The sequence below is a fragment of the Peromyscus maniculatus genome, chromosome 11, assembly GCF_049852395.1.
Source record: "Peromyscus maniculatus bairdii isolate BWxNUB_F1_BW_parent chromosome 11, HU_Pman_BW_mat_3.1, whole genome shotgun sequence".
In the NCBI taxonomy this organism is placed as follows: domain Eukaryota; kingdom Metazoa; phylum Chordata; class Mammalia; order Rodentia; family Cricetidae; genus Peromyscus; species Peromyscus maniculatus.
In genome coordinates, this window is record NC_134862.1 from 86,612,502 (window position 1) to 86,632,212 (window position 19,711).

Here is a 19,711-nt window from a genome sequence, read left to right on the forward strand (position 1 = left end):
TTTGCGTTTTGATAATGCTTGCCTGGAGACCAGAGGGCAGAGCTAGCCACTAGTTAACCATAGAGGCCTAGCAGTGGTGACTCATGCCTTTAATCCCAGCACTTGGGATGCAGAGACAGGAAGTGATAAGGTGAAGTAGAGACAGGATCTCAGCCCTTGTGGTCAGAGGATCTGGAGAGATAGGAAGTCACTGGTGGCTGTTCCTCTGCTTCTCTGATCTTTCAGTTTATTACGCCGATATCTGACTACTGTTTTTTGTTTGTTTGTTTGTTTGTTTGTTTGTTTGTTTTTGTTTTTTCGAGATGGGTTTTCTCTGTGTAGTTTTGGTGCCTATCCTGGATCTCACTCTGTAGACCAAGGCTGGCCTCGAACTCAACAGAGATCCTCCTGGCTGTGCCTCCCGAGTGCTGGGATTAAAGGCATGTGCCACCACCACCCAGCTTGACTACTGGTTTTTACTGATAAGATTAATTAGATTAGTGCTTCATCTGTCATCCACCTTTTAGGGCACAAATTCACAAAAAAAGCCACTAGCCTATGGCTTTGCAGCCATTGGCACATACCGGAGCAGCATGCAGGGCTTTCCACCAGAGTCACCACCCTACCGGCTAGGTTTTCCTTTTTTAACCCCAGGCCCTCTTAGTGAGTCTGGGGTTTTTCTGTTGCAGCCTCTCTACAGCAATCACCACAAGCACTTGGGCTCCAAATGCTACTGGAGTTGGCCTCTTTCCTGCAATCCCACAAGCAGACAGCTGGTTCTTTGGCTCTTTTTTCCTGTGGGTTGTGGGCTTTCCCCGGACCCACTCCTCCACTCCCAGCGACATGCTAGCAGCTGCAGCGGTCCTCAGCCAAGCTGTGCGCCTCCTGTGCTCTCCACTCAGACATGCTGCACAGCAGCAGTCAGCCTCACCCTTCACCCAGCAGCAGCAGCAGCGGCGGCAGATCTGGTGAGACAACTGGAAATTCTTAAAGCGAATTAGATTTAAAGAAAAGAGTTTTCCCCACATAAATAATGGGAAATGGTATTATGATGGAGGGAGTTAGGTCTCTGTATGATTACACACTGGATGGTTTTAAAATGAAACAATTAAAGGAGGGGATAATTAACTTAGCTATGATTTACATAATGTTAATTATAGTCATTATCAGTTTGATAATTCTTGTTTTATTCCTAAAAAAAAGTTGGTTGATATGAGTGCCAAGATACAGGCCTTAGAAAAGGCTATATTGGTAATATGCATGCCTTACTAATAATTACTAAGGAGAATAATACAATTTTGACTGACAAGATAAAAGCTTTAGAAATATTCACTGCTGAAGAGAACAAAAAGGTGACTGATAATATGCAAACCTTAGAAAAATTTACTATTCAAAAGTTACAAGCCTTAGAAAAAAACTTATTAAAACAGATAATAGAGATATTCAGAACCAGACAGAGGAATTCAAAGGAGAACCAACCTCAACATTACATTATAAAATTAGAGAGGAAAAGCCCAAGGTTATCAAACAACCAACCTTAATTTATCCAGTCTCCTTATGGGAACAATTGCCAAATGACAGATATCCCCAAGGCTATGTAAGAACAGACTGGAATCCTGTGAAAATGTTAGATCTGAGGAGATTTAAGGAAGTGATAGTCTCATATGGTGTGCATTTACCTTTTGTGAAGAAGATGTTAAATTCATGGTCAACTAGTAACAGAATTGTCCTACAAGACTAGAAAGACTTAGTTACAACAGTCTTGGAGCCTGATCCTCAATTATAGTAGAAAGATGAGGCTAGGACCATTAACAATGAAGTAAAGCTAGGGGTATTGAAATCTCCCAAGACCAACTTCTTGGAGACAATGATTATGCAGATATACAAAGACAGTCTCTATATGATGACCATATCCTGGTTCTATGCCATGCAGCAGCTTTGTGAATGCTTGGGACAGAATTGAAGAAGTCAAAAGGAGAACTGAGTCATTTAGTAAAGTTAATCAGGGCTCAAAAGAAACCACTGAATTTTTACAAAGATTGACTTCAGCTGTAAATAGAAGGATACCAAAGTCAGAAGCTAGACAAATAATAATTGAATCTCTGGCTTTTGAAAATGCTAATCATGGGGCTGGAGAGATGGCTCAGAGGTTAAGAGCACGGGCTGCTCTTCTAGAGGTCCTGAGTTCCCAGCAACCACATGGTGGCTCACAACCATCCGTAATGAGATCTGGTGCCCTCTTCTGACATGCAGGCATAATGCAGGCAGAACATTGTATACATAATAAGTAACTAAATTAAAAAAAAAGAAAAAGAAAATGCTAATTCATAATGCAAAAGGGTAATTAGGCCTTTAAAGGCAAGATCAGCACCCATAGAGGAATGGATCTGACATATAGTCAGTACTGAATCTGATAACCATGACGATGCTTGGATAGGAGAGGTGATTTCTAGAGGTTTGAAGAAAAATCAAAATGTCAAGTGTTGTAATTGTGACAAACAAGATCACCTAAAAAGGGACAGTAAACAGGGCATTCCTAGAAACAATGTTGTTTTCTAGGAATAATCCAAACAGAAAGCCCCTCCCTTCTGGAGTGTGCAGAAGGTGTGGCAAAGGTAGACATTGGACCAATGGATGCAGATCAACAAGGGACAGACATGGTAACCCTTTGCCATTGGGAAATGCCTTGGGGGGCCTCTCACAGGCCCCCATGTCAAACTTGGTTCAGTCATTCCCTGTCACCATGGGGGAAACTCCTCCCCAGAGCAATTAAAGGACCTAATGCCTATTGTAAAACAAACAAACAAACAAACCATACTGCCCTGGATGATAGAACAGCTTTAGAAGATAACACAAAAATTTCAGGAGAAACCATAAAGCAAATATTTTGGTAGACTTCCATAAATGATCAAAGACCAAAGCTAAAATATGAATAAATGACATTGTAATTAAATGTTTTGTAGACACAGAGGCAAACGTAACATTATTGCACCTGAATCTGGGCATCCAAATTTTTCTCTTTAGGAGGTAAATGTTCAGCTTTTAGGGATTGGAACTTTATTTCAGGTAAAACAAAGCATGAGATGAGTCAAATGTATAGGGACAGAAGGACAGAGAGGAAAATTATAGCCATATGTGTGTAATATAGCAATGAATTTATGGGGACATGATTTGTAACAGCAATGGAATACCCAAATTAACATTCCTTCAATCTCAGAAACAAACCATAAACTAATGTATGTTTCTGGGAAAAATATTAAAAGGTATTATAAAGAACAGTCAACGACCATTCAGATTGTACAAAAACAGGGCATAACAGCTATTGATCATTCAAAGGTACCAACAATTTAAAATGGTTGACTGACAAAACAGTCTGGTTGGAACAATAGCCTTTGACATGAGAAAAATGACAGGCCTTAGAACAGCTAGTACAGGAGCAGCTAAATGCTCAATATATTGAATCAATCAGTCCTTGGAATTCTCCTGTATTTGTTACTAAAAAGAAATCTGGGCTGGGCAGTGGTGGTTTAATCCCAGAACGCAGGAGGCAGAGGTAGGCAGATCTCTGTGGGTTCAAGGCCAGCCTGGTCTACAAAGTGAGTTCCAGGATAGGCTCCAAAGCTACACAGAGAAACCCTGTCTTGAAAAACAAAAATAAAAACAAACAAACAAACAAACAAATAAATCTGGGAAATGGAGACTGTAACAGATCTAAGAGCTATTAATAAGGTGATTGCAGGCTCTTTATAGCCTGGAATTCCCCTGCCATTCCTATAGGGTGGTCTATAATAATTATTGATTTTAAAAGATTGTTTCTTCACTATACTTTTACAAGAAAAAGATAGAGAAAAATTTGCCTTCATGGTGCCAAGTTACAATAATTACCAACCTGTTAAGAGATATCAATGGAAGGTTCTCTCACAAGTGGATTAACAACTAAAGAATTGAGTAATTTGTTTCAAACCTTACAAGGTGACAAGGACTTAAATAGTCCAAGAAAATTATCAGCTGAAGCTGAGAGAGAATTGGCTTTAGTAGAAAAGAAATTCCAGGATGCATATGTGGATCATTTGGATTCAGAGCTTGATTGCATTCTGGGTATTTAACCTTCTATACATTCCCCTACAGGAATTTCAATGCAGAGAGAATATAATATCTTAGAATGGAATTTTTTATCACATAAACATAGTAAGAAATGAATGACCTGTGTAGAAAAGGTTTATCAGTTGATTCTAAAAGGAAAATTGAGACTTCATCAATTAGCAGGAATACACCCAGCAGAAACTATAGTTCTTTTTTACTAATGCTGAAATTTCCTCTTTATGGGCAGAAAATGAACATTGGCAAAGAGTTTGCAGTATTTTGGGGAGATATTAACAACAAATATCCCAAAAGCAAAATAATTCAATTTATGAAGAGAACTAACTGGATTCTACCATACATTGTAAGGGGAACACCAACATTCTATACATTCTGTATTGATGGCAGGTTATAAATGAGGAAATTTGAATAAAGTAGCTCAAAGCCCTTCTGAGTCTCTACAAAAGTCATAATTATATGCTATTCTCATGGTATTATCAGATTTTTCCAGAACCTCTTAATATAGTTACTGACTCTCAATATGTAGAAGGAGGTATTTTACATATTGAAATTGCTGAATTTATTCCAGATGATATAAAATTTACTTTGTTATTTATTCAGTTACAAGAAATAATCAGAAATAGAACTCATCCCTTATATGTAACACATATTAGATCCTATACGGGTCTACCAGGCCCTCTAGCACAAGGTAATGATGAAATTGATCAACTATTAATAGGAAATGTGCTAGAAGCCTCAGAATTTTATTTAAAAAAATACCATGTCAATAGCAAGGATTTGAAAAAAAAGATTTTTCTATCACTTGGCAACAAGCCAAGGAAATTATAAGAAAATGGCCCACTTATTCCTTGTATAGGCAAATTCCACTACCTGCAGGAAGTAACCCAAAGAGTACTCAAAGAAATGCAATTTGGCAAATGGATGTGTTTCATTTTGTAGAGTTTGGAAAATTAAAATATGTATACCATACCATAGATACATATTCAAGATTTCAATGGGCAACTGCTTTGAGTTCTGAAAAGGCTGATTCTATAATCACACATTTGTTAGTAGTTATGGCCATCATGGGGATACCTGTACAAATTAAGACTGACAGTGCTCCAGCATATGTCTCTAGTAAAATCAAACGGTTTTTTGCATATTATAACATAAAGCACATTACAGGTATACCACATATTCCTACAGGGCAAGAAGTTATAGAAAGCTCTAATCAAACTCTAAAAGATATACTTAATTAACAGAAAGGGGTAATAAAGACCTACAGAGATAGACTGCATAATGCTTTATTAACTTTAAATTTTCTAAATACTAATGAAAAAGGAATGACAGCTGCAGAGAGACATTGGATAATAGAATAAACTGCTGTATTAAATCAGCCTGTATACTTAAAAGATGTGTTGACCTCAGAATGGAAACTAGGATATGTGTCATGTTGGGGAAGAGGTTATTCTTTTATTTCCACAAGAGAAGAAAAGCTATGGATATCATCAAAATTGATGAAAGATTAGATTCAAACAAAAGAGACATCTTAGTTAGAAGTGGTGGTAGTTCATCTAACAGTATGACCATTCACTATAACTTGCCAAATGAAAACTCCCCAAAATTAGGGTTGGGGCAGGGAATTGTTTTTGTCTTTCCAGGAGAATAAAGGCATCCAGCTAAGGAGTCTGAAGACCACTGGACCAATGAGACATCTGAAGAAAAAGGATGAATCATCTGGGGAAAATGTCCAAAAAAAAAAAAAGAGTAAATAGGCCTATTGGTATATCTCATTTCCAACAGGATAAAATTTCATAAATCTTCCCAAATGTTTGCCTCTGCTGTTCTCTACAGACACATAAAGCAAATGGTCTTTTTGTAGTCCCCATCCAATTAAAATTAAAGCTGGCTTTGGAGTTGGAGCATGGCTCTATCCTTCTCTAAACCCAAGCACTCTTGTTAAAAGGAAAATCCAAAATCTCTGTCTCATGTCAGAAGAGCTACCTGGTACGGGACAGAAGAAAAACCAAAATTAAGGTGCTATTGCCACTAATCTCATGATCCTTTAGTTTTATTTTGATTCTTCAAAACTTTTGTTAAGGTATAATTATTATCTTAAAATTTATAAGATTAATATATTTTTTCAACTTTTTGTCATGATATTAATAGATTACATATAGATTACTAATTCTAGAAAAGGGCTTCCTGTACATGATTTTGGGTTTGAATCTCTATCAGGTAACTAGGAATTAAGTTTTTGTACTCTAGATATACATAACAAATTATGGTCCTTTAACCTTTTTGAGATCTGCTGCATATGACATTTACAATGTTTAAGTTTTCTGCAGTGAACCATGACCATGCCTAACAGCAACCTTTGAAAAAGGTTGGAGGTGGCCCACAACCTGGACTGTGGTAACAGCACTAAGCTGACAAACACCACCTAAAGATTGGTTTTGAACTACAGACTGCTCAGGACAATTTCAATATGGCTAACTGAGATGGTCCAGCCTCACAGATTACTCTGACCAGGACTTGAGATAAGCCCTGCACTTTCCCATTACACAGAGACTGGACAACAAATGATACAGCTAGCTCTCCCAGGACTTGACAATTATCTCAATTTTTTTCAAGGTCGTCTAAAGATGTCATTGCCCCCAGACAGCAGGAAGTAATTTAAGAACATGGTACCCATATTTCCAAGAGGTGGAATGGGTGGTTTTTGGTCATTCAATGGGTTATGGATATTTATCATTTAGGGGGGTTGGCTACAAGTTGTTATTGGTGATGGTCAGAAAAAATGCTGAACAAAAGATATTAGATTCAGGGATCTTGTTCTAAAAATGGAAAAGAGGGATATAGAAATACAATTAAAGGGTAGATTATTGAATCTACTTTTAAACCAAAAAAAAAGCAACTACGAGTTTTAAATATTTCACATTGGCTTGGATTTTTGTATATTGATACAAATTTGAGGTTATTTTTGTTATACTATATATATGTTATAAAAATGATAGGATAAAAATTTAGATTATTGAATCTAATTTTTTTTTATTTTACAATACCATTCAGTTCTACATATCAGCCACGGGTTCCCTTGTTCTCCCCCCTTCCACACCCTCCCCTTACCCCCAGCCCACCCCCCATTCCCACCTCCTCCAAGGCAAATCCTCCCCCGAGGACTGCGATCAACCTGGTAGACTCAGTCCAGGCAGGTCCAGTCCCTTCCTCCAAGACTGAGCCAAGTGTCCCTGCATAAGCTCCAGGTTTCAAACAGCCAACTCATGCAATGAGCACGGGACTTGGTCCCACTGCCTAGTTGCCTCCCAAACTGATCAAGCCAATCAACTGTCTCACCTATTCAGAGGGCCTGATCCAGCTGGGGGTCCCTCAGCCTTTGGTTCATAGTTCATGTGTTTCCATTGAATCTAATTTTAAACCAAAAAAGTAACTACTTGTTTTAAATATTTTACACTGATATGGATTTTGTATATTGATACAAATTTAAGCTTATTTTTGTTAGAACATACTGTACTTACATTTCTTCTCTTGTTCAAGATATTGTACCTATACAGCTCATCTAACAATGTAATGTAAATTTCTAGTCCTTGAAAGTTATTATTACAAACTATTTAGGATAATAAAGAAAGGCAGGTCAGTAGTTAGTCACCTATTACAATCAAACTTTTAGTCAGGTATGTTTTCAAGGTCAACCAGAGATATACTTTATATAGGCAAGTGGTCTTCAAACACTTCAGAGACCTACAGAATATGGAATTTAAGATGATTTAATAACATGGGGATTTTTTTTTTAATGACAATGAGACATGTCATCTCCTGGCAGCATCAATCTACTCCAAAGAAGATGATGGGTGTGGTGGCATTCCTGCTGAGCTGTACCTGGCCTGGCTCCAGAGAGCAACACCTAGCCCTAATTCATCTTTTGTTTAGCAGATACCTTTTGCTTCTCTTGTTGCCCTCTATGTGAATCTTGTCTTGGAGTTTCCCAAGGATACAAAGGCCTATGCAAAACTTGATTCAGGAAACCCAGAAAACCATGGTACCTGACAAATCAAGGAATTTGCACTTGGCATTGTATTGTTGGGATCCCCTTTCAGGTTGTTTTGAGCATATGGAAATTAACTGGCTAAACTGTAATGGAGAGAAATAAAAATGCCCAAGGCCAAGGGAAGGTGCTTCAGTCCTTCGAGGCTGGACCCCCCTGCAGCCAGGAAAGGCTAGATTCATTCTTAAGATGCCTCTGAGTCCTCATTCCATGGACCTGTGTGCACCCACACACCTGTGTCGCGACATTCAGTTGCAGATGGGCTTTGAAGAAACTCCATATGGAGTTTACTTTCATTGTGGCAAAAGTTAGCCACTGGGCAAGAAAGTGCCCTTGCATCACCTGTCCAAGTGGCCAAGCAGGACAGAAAAGAATGTGACTACCAAACTTTGCCAAGACAAGGTGGGACAGTCCTTCAAAAATCCTGCTTCACAGAAAAGTCTGTCAGATACTCTAGGCCTGCGGGTCGAAGATGGGTGCCCCAGCATTACAGAGGAACCTTGTGTGACTGTCCAGGCAGACAGCTGCTTCTGTCATTTTTTAAATTTTGAAGTTGTTTGCTCTGTACTTACTGTTTGCTCAGGTAATAAATACATCCTTCTCAGGTCTCTGATGGAGTTGAAGACTAGATAGCTGTACTTTTCCTTTTTAACAAATTCAGAAAAGACACTCATAAAAGAGGTGTAAAGTGTTTAAGGTTGAAAGACATAAAAAGATAGTTTTGGGTTGGTAATGCAAGTTAGGATAGGAAGTGATTTAGGTGTAACACTTTGGACTCACCAAGATAGGATAGATAATGGAATATTTTCCCTCAATTTGTCAAATGCTAATGGACTAGACATTGTTAATGTAATTATTGCCTATATGTATTTGTATATAGCTATTGTACTTATTATATATAGTTTTTCTATGTCAGTTAAAAACCTTCACTTTTTATTTAGACAAAAGGGGGAAATGTGTGATATTTTGTTTGTGTTCTGACAAACAAAGCTTGCCTGGAGATCAGAGGGTGGATCTAGCCTCTAGTTAACTACAGAGGCCAGGCAGTGGAGGTGGCTCATGCCTTTAATCCCAGCACTCAGGAGGCAGAGACAGGAAGTGATAAGGCAGAGTAGAGACAGGATCTTGGCCTCTTTTGGTCAGAGGATCCAGAGAGGTAGGAAGTGACTGTGGCTGCTCCCTTGCTTTTCTGATCTTCCAGGTTTTTGCCCTGATATCTGGTTCCTGGTTTTTATTGATAAGACTAATTAGGTTCATACTTCAGATGAATAGGTCTCATATCACACATTCCAATGGCAATATCCAGGACCAAATGCAAACTGAAGATTTATCTTTTATTCTCCTTCCTTTTCTTCAATTCAAGAAAACCATCTGAATGCAAATGAATGAGAGTAATAATCTGCTCATTTGCAAAACAAACAGATAATTGTAACACCCAAAAGCATTTCCACACATTCCACAACAGATAGTTGTAACACCCAAAAGCATTTCCACACATTGCCAAACATACCCTGTCTTCTGGGCTGTTGAGAATCACTGATCCAGAAGATGAACAGATGTATGCGTCCACGAGGGAGAAAAATAGGATAGACACAATAAGGATAGCAAGTTGCCAGACATCTCCAAAATTTGCCATTCATTCTAGTAAATACAGAGAAACTGAGGCATTAAACACCTTCTGTATGTATGCTATTAATTCTAGTCTAAAATCTATTTTCCTCTACTCTCAGGTAAGTAATAGTTCCTCTGTGATGTTCAGGCTTATATTGGTATCTATTTCAAATTTAACATGTATTTTTTCTTTTGCATTTCTTTTTAGACTGAAGAGTCACGCAATCTGAATGTGGATAAATCTCATATTTGCTTCATGTGGTATTATACAGTTGAGTAAGTAATGCATAATACAAAGGTAATTAAGGCTTTTATTTAGCTCCCACTTGAAAAATCAATCAGATTCATTATCCACATCATGATTAGCATACAAACCTTTATTCACCAACCAAGATGTCCTCAAATGTATTGCCAAAGTAGTATTGAATTAGTAGTTATAAAAATATCTGGGTTGGGGATTTAGCTCAGTTGTAGAGTGCTTACCTAGCAAGCGCAAGGCCCTGGGTTCGATCCTCAGCTCAAAAAAAATATCAACACAATTTGAACACTTACTACATCTACATATCTGTCTGTCTGTTTTTTTTTTTTTTTTTTTTTTTTGGTTTTTCAAGACAGGGTTTCTCTTGTGTAGCTTTGCGCCTTTTCCTGGAACTCACTTGGTAGCCCAGGCTGGCCTCGAACTCACAGAGATCCGCCTGCCTCTGCCTCCCGAGTGCTGGGATTAAAGGCGTGCGCCACCACCGCCCGGCTTGTCTGTTTTTTTTTATACAGGGTCTCTCTCTATACCTCTGGCTGGCCTGAACTTAGCTTATAGACCAAGATGGCCCCCATTCTGTGACAATCTTGCCTCTGCTTCTGAAGGGCTGTGACCACACAGTGTACCATAACACTCAGCTTCATTTTTATAATTATTTTTACTTTTTTTTTTTTTATCAATTTTCATAATGACCACAGATGTGTAAGAATAATTTTTTTTCTACTTTGAGACAGGGTTTTTCTGTGTAACTTTGTACCTTTCCTAGAACTCACTCTGTAGCCCAGGCTGACCTTGAACTCACAGAGATCTGCCTGCCTCCGCCTCCCAAGTGCTGAGATTAAAGGCGAGCGCCACCACCACCCGGCCAAGAATAATTATCTTTATTTAATAGATAAGGAATGCTTTAGCGCTGTGGTGAAGGCAGTGTACATTTTATGGATAGATGGAATGTACCTTTCTTTTTATCTGCTTTACATCTGTTTTCTTCAAGGAAAGCGTCCTTCCTCTTCCATAATAATATTAAATGCATGTGACTTACATGGTGATAATGCCACAATCCACTTTTCATCAGCTGCATTAAGGACTGGCACGTGCCCCGGGCAAAAGCAATCCGAACACTGACATCTGCAGTAAATCATACTTACTGCCGCTGGCTTCATTCTCTTCTTCCAGCGGTCCCTTAACGCCAACCTCCCCAGTCTCACTGAAAAGCGTGATTTGAGTCTCTGGTGCTGATGAAAATGCCAGGCTTCTGTCCTTGTTTTTGGTCACTAGCCTCTCCTCCATGGGTTCTGAAACTACTGAGCAATTGACAAGGGCAAATGCAGAAGGTAAAAAACTCCTGGTTAGAGCTAGATTGGGAAATACGACCTTCCGCAGTGACCGAATGGGCTATTTTCTGCTTCTCTTGAAGGATAGAACTTGGGAGCTACCAGAGAGGAAAACCTATCTCAATGGGCTGAGTGCTTGTATCCCCCCCTCCCAAGTTCGTATTTTAGTAGTTGGTGTGGGGCTTTGGAGAGTGATTAGGTCATAAGGATGGAACCCTCATCGATGGGATTAGTGCCCTTATGACAGAAACTCCCTACCCTATTCATAGTGAAACACTATCGTCTATGAACTAGGAAGTGGCCTGCTCCGGGCAGTGAAGCAGGCAGCACACTGATGGTGTACTTCCCAGCCAATGGAGCAGTGAGAAATTAATGTGAAAGCTGCCCACTTGGCGGTTTTGTTATAGCAAAACAAAAACAAACAAAAAACCTAAGATATCTGCCAAGAAACCCTGGGAATCACGTAATGGATTATCATTCTCACGTATGCACACTTGCTGCTTGATCCTAATGGATCCCTCAGGGGAGGGGGTGGGAAGACACGGCTTCAACCGCACAGACACCGGGAGTCCCATGAAGGCAAACAGCAGACTTGTTTACTCAATAACAGGGAAGGCCTTACATACCCTCCTCCCAGCACCCAGGCTGTGTCCCGATCTGGTGGCATTGCATGGTCATCCCTCATTGGCTGGGCACGATCAGGAGCTCTGACAGCTCCTGTTGCTAGGCCCTCAGGCAGACTCCAGGTTGGCTCATAAGGAAGTATGTTATGTGCATGCCTTGGCAACTGGTTTGAGCCAATTTCCTTGACCCCATGGGTCTGTCCTACTACACACACTGAGCCCCAAGAGTTGAGACTAACCCACGATGAGCCTGCAGGCAGCCCTGAGCCAGCTTACCTCTTCCACAAAGCCAAAACAGAAGTGCTATCCAGGGAAGTAGCTAGCTGGAACCCCCCCCCCCCCCCCCGAGGAAGTATGTGGAATATTTGATAATGGATGGAGTCCTTGCTTTTCTTTTAGTTTACCCACTGTGCTGGCTAGTTTTATGTCAACTTGACACAAGCTAGAGTCATCTGAAAGGAGGGAACCTCAATTGAGAAAATGCCTTCATAAGATATAGGGCATTGTCTTAATTAGTGATTGACGGGGGAAGGTATTTGTGGATGTGATACCATCCCTGGGCTGGTGGTCCTGGCTTCTGTAAGAAAGCAGGCAGAACAAGCCGTAAGGAGCATGTCAGTAAGCAGCACTCCTCGATGGCCTCTGCCTCAGCTTCTGTCTCCAGGTCCCTGCCCTGTTTGAGTTCCTGTCCTGACTTCCATCAATGATGAACTGTGATATGGAACTGAGTGAAATAAACCCTTTCCTCTCTGAGTTGCTTTGGGGCATGGTGTTTCATCACAGCAGAAGGAATTCTAACTAAGACACCAACTATATGATTGTAACAATTTCTTTTTAGTTTTTCATTTTTACAAAAACAGAATCACTATGTTTGCTTTTCTGTGAATTACCTCCTTCTCTAACTTTTAAAAATCCACCTAGGGGCCTGGAGAGATGGCTCAGTGGTTAAGAGCACTGGCTGCTCTTCCTGAGGTCATGAGTTCAATTCCCAGCAACCACATAGTGGTTCACAACCATCTGTAATGAGATCTGGTGCCCTCTTCTGGCCTGCAGCCATATATGCAGGCAGAACACTGTATACATAATAAATAAATAAATCTTTAAAAAAAATTAAAAAAATAAAAATCCACCTGTATTTAAGCAAGAATCTTTGGTTCCTCACTGCTCTGCTGCAAGGCATTTGTTTGCAACTGAAGAGCCCAGGAATACGGAAAATTGTATGCTTATAGCCTATACACATATCCTAGGAGAACTGGAGTTGACAGCTGCTGTGGACAGAGGTTAACCCTTAACAGTTGCCTCTATGTGACCTTCTGCCCTACATTTCCTTCATCTGTGGGAGGAAAGCAGCTGTGTCAAGACAGCCAAGGGCTTTCAAAAATGTCTTGAACTAATATCCTGTAATCAAAAGTTGTCCATCTTGGAATGTAATGTGGCTCAGGGCCTAACCTCAGGATTGTAAAGATCCCTCTAACTCTCCCAAGGCCTAATCTTAAGATTGTAAAAATTCCTTTGACCCACCATCTGCCCTATGGTTTTTACTATAAGAAGAGGCCTGTAGTCTCCCTCCCTGTCACTGTATCAGAAGCCCGAATTCTGCCTGCGGCCCTAGCTACCTAGAAGTTTTTGGTACCCCACGGTGTTTGGAATAAAGCTTGCTTCTGGTTCATAGATTTCGGCGGTTTGGTCCCCATTATTTATGCAACTCCAGGACCCAACAGCAACTACAGATGAGGCCATAAACACTCAGGGTAGTGGTTCTCCACCTTCCTGACACTGTGACCCTTTAATCCAGTTCCTCATGTTGTGGTGACCCTCAACCATAAAATTATTTTCTCCTGTGTCCCCAACTCCTCTGGCTCCTACAGTCCTTCCTCCCCTCTTCTGAGAGGTTCCACAGCAAATCAATTTTTTAATTCTTCCTTTATAAGTTTTTGCCTACTAAAATCTATTTAAGAAATTTTTCCTTACCTGTAAGATCATAGTCTTCCACATTAAGTTTTATATACTTTTTTCTATAAAGTTCTTAATCCACCTGGAATTAGTTTTTGTACAAGCTTCAAGGTAGAGATTCAGTTCTATTTTTTCAATATGGATAATTAATTTTCATACCATTTACTGAATAATGTATATACAGTGTCTGCTTGTTCAGTTTTCCACACATGCCTGGCCTCCTGGACTGGCTATTCTGTTTAGCTGATCTATTTGCCTGCTATGTTTTCTTTATTACCATGTCTTTATTTATTTATCTATTTATTTTCAAATTATTTTTTTAAATTAGTTTACAAGGTATTAGATATCACTATGACATTTTCTTTTTTTTTTTGTTTGTTTTTTTTTTTTTTTTCGAGACAGGGTTTCTCTGTGTAGCTTTGCGCCTTTCCTGGAACTCACTTGGTAGCCCAGGTTGGCCTCGAACTCACAAAGATCCGCCTGCCTCTGCCTCCCGAGTGCTGGGATTAAAGGCGTGCACCACCACCGCCCAGCTGACATTTTCTTTTTTTTTAATTTTGTGTGTATGTGTGTTTTATGTGCATGTATGTCTGTGTACCAGACATGCGCAGTATCTGAGGAGGCCAGAAGAGAACATTGGATCCCCTGAAACTGGAGTTACAAACAATTGTGAGCCAACTTGTAGATGCTGAGAACTGAACCTGGGTCCTCTGGAAGAGCAGCCAGTGCCTCTTAACCACTGAGCTACCTCTCCAGCCCTCTTCATGACATTTTACAGTGGGTTTTAATAGATTCTCCGCTTTTCCTTCCCATGTGGCCTCCACAAAGCTCTGTTTCACTTTTATATCACGTTTCTTTTTGCTGCCCCTTCCTGCTTTGAACATTTTTGAACCCCTCTCCTGGTCTTCTTTCTAGATTTTTAGGTTTTGCATGTGCAAGCACACACACACACACACACACACACACACACACACACACACACACACACGCTAAGATCTGCATATAAGGGACAAAATGAAGCATTTGTCTTTCTGAGTTTGCATCTTTGTTTTGAAAATCTGGTAAGTGTGAGTATAAGTGCCCATTCTTCTCTGTCCCTGTCATCGTTTGGGAGGAAACTCCTGTTTTATTGTATTTTGTTTGTTGCTTTGTTTTTTCAGTGCTAGGGACCAAACCTAAGGCTTTTCTTTTACTATACCCTCCAGTCTTGGTTTTTTGTTTTGTTTTGGTTTGGTTTTTTATTTAAATTTTTTTCCATTTTACATACCACTCACAGTTCCCCCTCCCTCTCGTTCCCCCTCCCCTCCCCTCACCCCAACCTCATCCACTCCTCAGAGTGGGTAAGGCCTCCCTTGGGGAGTCAACAAAGTCTGGCATACCAAGTTGAGGCAGGACCAAGCCCCTCCTCCCTGCATCAAGGCTGAGCAAGGTGTCTCACCATAGGGAATGGGCTCCAAAAAGCCAGTTCATGTACCAGGGATAAATCCTGGTCCCACTGCTAGGGGACACACAAACAGACCAAGCCACACAACTGTCACCCACATTCAGGGGGCCTCGTTTGGTCCCATGCAGGTTCCCTAGCTATCAATCCCAAGTCCATGGGCTCCCACTAGCTCGGGTCAGATGTCTCTGTGGGTTTCCCCATCATAATCTTGACCCCTTCTTGCTCATATAATCCCTCTACTTCTCTTTGACTGGACTCCAGGAGCTCAGCCCAGTGCTGGACTGTGGATCTCTGCATCTGCTTCCATCAGTTACTGAATGTGGGTTCTATGATGTTAATGAGGGTAGTTACCAATCTGATTACAGGAGAAAGCCTGTTCAGGCACCCTCTCCACTATTGCTAGGAGTCTTAGCTGAGGTCATCCTTGTGGATTTTGGGGATTTCCCTAGAACCAAGTTTCTCCCTAACCCCATAATGAGTCCCTCTGTCAAGATATCTTTCATTGTTCTCCATCTCTGTCCCTGTTAGAGCTCGACCATCCCATTCCCTCATGTTCTCATCCCCCATCTTTTCCCCTTCTCCCCTGCCCCCAGTTTACCCAGGAGATCTTATCTATAGGGTGATCCATGTGTCCCTCTTAGGTTCCTCCTTGTTACCTAACTTCTCTGGGGCTATGGATTGTAGCCTGGTTATTCTTTGCTTTACATCTAGTATCAACTCATGAGTGAGGACATACCATGTTTGTATTTCTGGATCTGTGTTACCTCACTCAGGATGATTTTTTTCTAGTTCCATCCATTTGCCTGCAAATTTCATGATGTCATTGTTTTTTGCTGCTGAGTAATACTCCATTTACCACATTTTCTTTATCCATTCTTCAGTTGAGGGGTATCTAACTTGTTTCCAGGTTCCAGCTATTACAAATAATGCTGTTATGAACATAGTTAAGCAGGTGTCCTTGTATTATGATTAAGCATTTTTTGGGTATATGCCCAAGAGTGGTATTGCTAGGTCTTGGAGTAGGCCGATTCCCAATTTTCTGAGAAACCACCATACTAGTTTTCAGAGTGGCTGTACAAGTTTGCACTCCCACCAACAGTAGAGAAGTGTTCCCCTTACTCCACATCCACTCCAACATAAGCTGTCATCAGTGTTTTTTTTATCTTAGCCATTCTGACAGGTGTAAGATAGTATTTCATAGTCATTTTGATTTGCGTTTCCCTGGTGGCTAAGGATGTTGAGCAATTCCTTAAATATCTTTTAGCCATTGAGATTCTTCTGTTGAGAATTCTCTGCCGGGCGTTGGTGGCGCATCTCAATTTAGATCTGTAACCCATTTTTAATTGGATTATTTGATATTTTGAGTTCTTTATATATTTTGGAGATCAGTGCTGTCAGATGTGGGGTTGGTGAAGATCTTTTCCCATTCTATAGGCTGTCGTTCTGCCTTACAGAAGCTTCTCTGTTTCAGGAGGTCCCATTTATTAATTGTTGCTCTCAGTGTCTGTGCTACTGGTGTTATATTTAAGAAGTGGTCTCCTGTGCCAATACGTTAAAGGCTACTTACCACTTTCTCTTCTGTCAGATTCAGTGTAACTGGATTTGTGTTGATGATGTATTTGATCCACTTAGAATTAAGTTTTGTGCATGGTGATAGTTATAGATCTATTTGCAATTGTCTACATGTAGATATCCAGTTATACCAGAACCATTTGTTGAAGATGCTTTCTTTTTTCGATTGTACATTTTTGGCTTCTTTGTCAAAAATCAGGTGATCAGAGTTGTGTGGATTAATGTCAGGGTCTTCGAATTTGATTCCATTGATCTACATGTCTGTTTTTATGCCAGTACAAAGCTGTTTTTATTACTATAGCTCTATAGTAGAGCTTGAAGTCAGGGATGGTTATGCCTCCAGAAGTTCCTTTATCATATAGGATTGTTTTAGCTATCCTAGGTTGTTTTTTTTTTTCATATGAAGTTGAGTATTAGTCTTCTAAGGTCTGTGAAAAATTGTGTTGGGATTTTGTTGGAGATTGCACTGAATCTGTAGATTGCTTTTGGTAAGATTGCCATTTTTACTATGTTGATCCTACCTATCCAAGAGCATGGGGGATCTTTCCATTTTCTGATATCATCTTCAATTTCTTTATTCAAAGACTTAAAGTTCTTGTCATGTAGGTCTTTCATTTGTTTGGTTAGAGTTACCCCAAAGAAATTTTTGGTATTTGTGGCTATTGTAACGGGTAATGTTTCTCTGATTTCTTTCTCAGTCTGTTTATCATTTGTATATAGGAGGGCCCCTGATTTTTTTTTTAGTTAATTTTGTATCCTGCTATATTACTGAAGGGGTTTATCAGCTGTAGGAATTCCTTAGTAGAATATTTGGGGTCACTTATGTATACTATCATATCATCTGCAAATAGTGAAAGTTTGACTTTTTCCTTTCCAATTTGTATCCCCTTGATCTCCTTTTATTGTTTTATTGCTCTAACTAGAACTTCAAGTACTATATTGAATAGATATGGAGAGAGTGGACAGCCTTGTCTTATTCCTGATTTTAGTGGAATTACTATGAGTTTCTCTCCATTTAATTTGATATTGGCTGTCAGCTTGCTGTATATTGCCTTTATTATATTTCAGTATGTTCTTATATCCCTGATCTCTGCAAGACCTCTATCATGAAGGGGTGTTGGATGCTTTTTCAATGAAATTATCTTGTGGGTTTTTTTCTTTCACTTTGTTTATATGGTGGATTACATTGACAGATTTTTGTATGGTAAACCATCCCTGCATCTCTGGAATGAAGCCTACTCATGATGGATGATTTTTTTGTGTGTGTTCTTAGACTCAGTTTGCCGGTATTTTATTGTGTATTTTTGCATTGATGTTCATGAGGGAGATTGGTCTGTAATTCTCTTTCTTTGTTGCATTTTTGTGTGGTTTGGGTATCAGGGTAACTGTAGCCTCATAAAAAGAGTTTGGCAATGTTCCTTCTGTTTCTATTGTGTGGAACAATTTGAGGAGTATTGGCATTAGCTCTTCTTTGAAATTCTGATAGAATTCTGTGCTGAAACCATCTGGCCCTGGGCTAAATTTGTTTGGGAGATTTTAATGACTGATTCTATTTCCTTGGGGGTCATAGGTCTATTTAATTTGTTTATCTGATCTTGACTTAATTTTGATAACTGGTACCTATCAAGAAAATTGTCCATTTCTTTCAGATTTTCCAATTTTGTGGATTACAGGTTTTTGAAGTATGACCTAATGATTCTCTGGATTTCCTCAGTGTCTGTTGTTATGTCCCCCTTTTTTTTTTTTTTTTTTTTTTTTTTTTTTTTTTTTGGTTTTTCGAGACAGGGTTTCTCTGTGTAGCTTTGCGCCTTTTCCTGGAACTCACTTGGTAGCCCAGGCTGGCCTCGAACTCACAGAGATCCGCCTGCCTCTGCCTCCCGAGTGCTGGGATTAAAGGCGTGCGCCACCACCGCCCGGCTTATGTCCCCCTTTTTTATTTCTAGTTTTGTTAATTTGGATGCTCTCTCTGTGTGTCTTTTGGTTAGTTTGGATAAGGGTTTGTCTATTTTGTTGATTTTCTTGAGAACCAACTCTTTGTTTCATTGATTCTTTGTATTGTTCTCTTTGTTTCTATTTTATTGATTTCAGCCCTTGGTTTGATTATTTCCTGTCATCTACTCCTCCTGGGTGAGTTTGCTTCTTTTTGTTTTTGAGCTTTCAGGTGTGCTGTTAAGTCACTAGTGTAAAATTTCTCCAGATTCTTTACGTAGGCACTTAGTGCTAGGAACTTTCCTCTTAGCACTGCTTTCATAGTGTCCCATAAGCTTGGATCATGTTGTGCCTTCATTTTCATTGAATTGTAGGAAGTCTTTAATTTCTTGATTCATTTCTTCCTTGACCCAGTGGTGATTCGTTTGATCATTGTTCAGTTTCCATGAGATTGTAGACTTTCTGTAATTTGTGTTATTGTTGTATTCTAACTTTAAGCCATGGTGATCCGATAAGATACAGGGGGTTAGTCCAATTTTTTTGTATCTGTTGAGATTTGCTTTGTGACCAAGTATGTTGTGAATTTTAGAGAAGGTTCCATGAGATGCTGAGAAGAAGGTATATTATTTTGTGTTTGGGTAAAATGTTCTATAGATTTCTGTTAAGTCCATTTGAATCATAACATCTGTTAGTTCCCTTACTTCTCCATTAAGTTTCTGTCTGGCAGACCTGTCCGTTGGTGAGAGTGGGGGCTTGAAGTCTCCCACTATTATTGTGTGAGGTTTGATATGTGATTTCAGCTTTAATAATGTTTCTTTTACAAATGTGGGTGCCCTTGATGGGGGCATAGGTATTCAGAATTGAGAC

The 19,711-nt window shown here is 39.7% G+C and overlaps 1 protein-coding gene across 9 annotated transcripts in view; it reads left to right on the forward strand.

The window, feature by feature from the left end:
* Catspere (catsper channel auxiliary subunit epsilon) overlaps window positions 1–19,711 on the forward strand; it is a 120,180-nt gene that overhangs the window by 22,364 nt on the left and 78,105 nt on the right. For all 9 annotated transcript variants that reach the window (XM_076548029.1, XM_076548034.1, XM_076548030.1 and 6 more), the window contains one exon: window positions 9,945–10,012. In XM_076548029.1, the coding sequence (XP_076404144.1) occupies window positions 9,945–10,012 (68 nt within the window). The remainder of the gene's footprint in view (window positions 1–9,944; window positions 10,013–19,711) is intronic.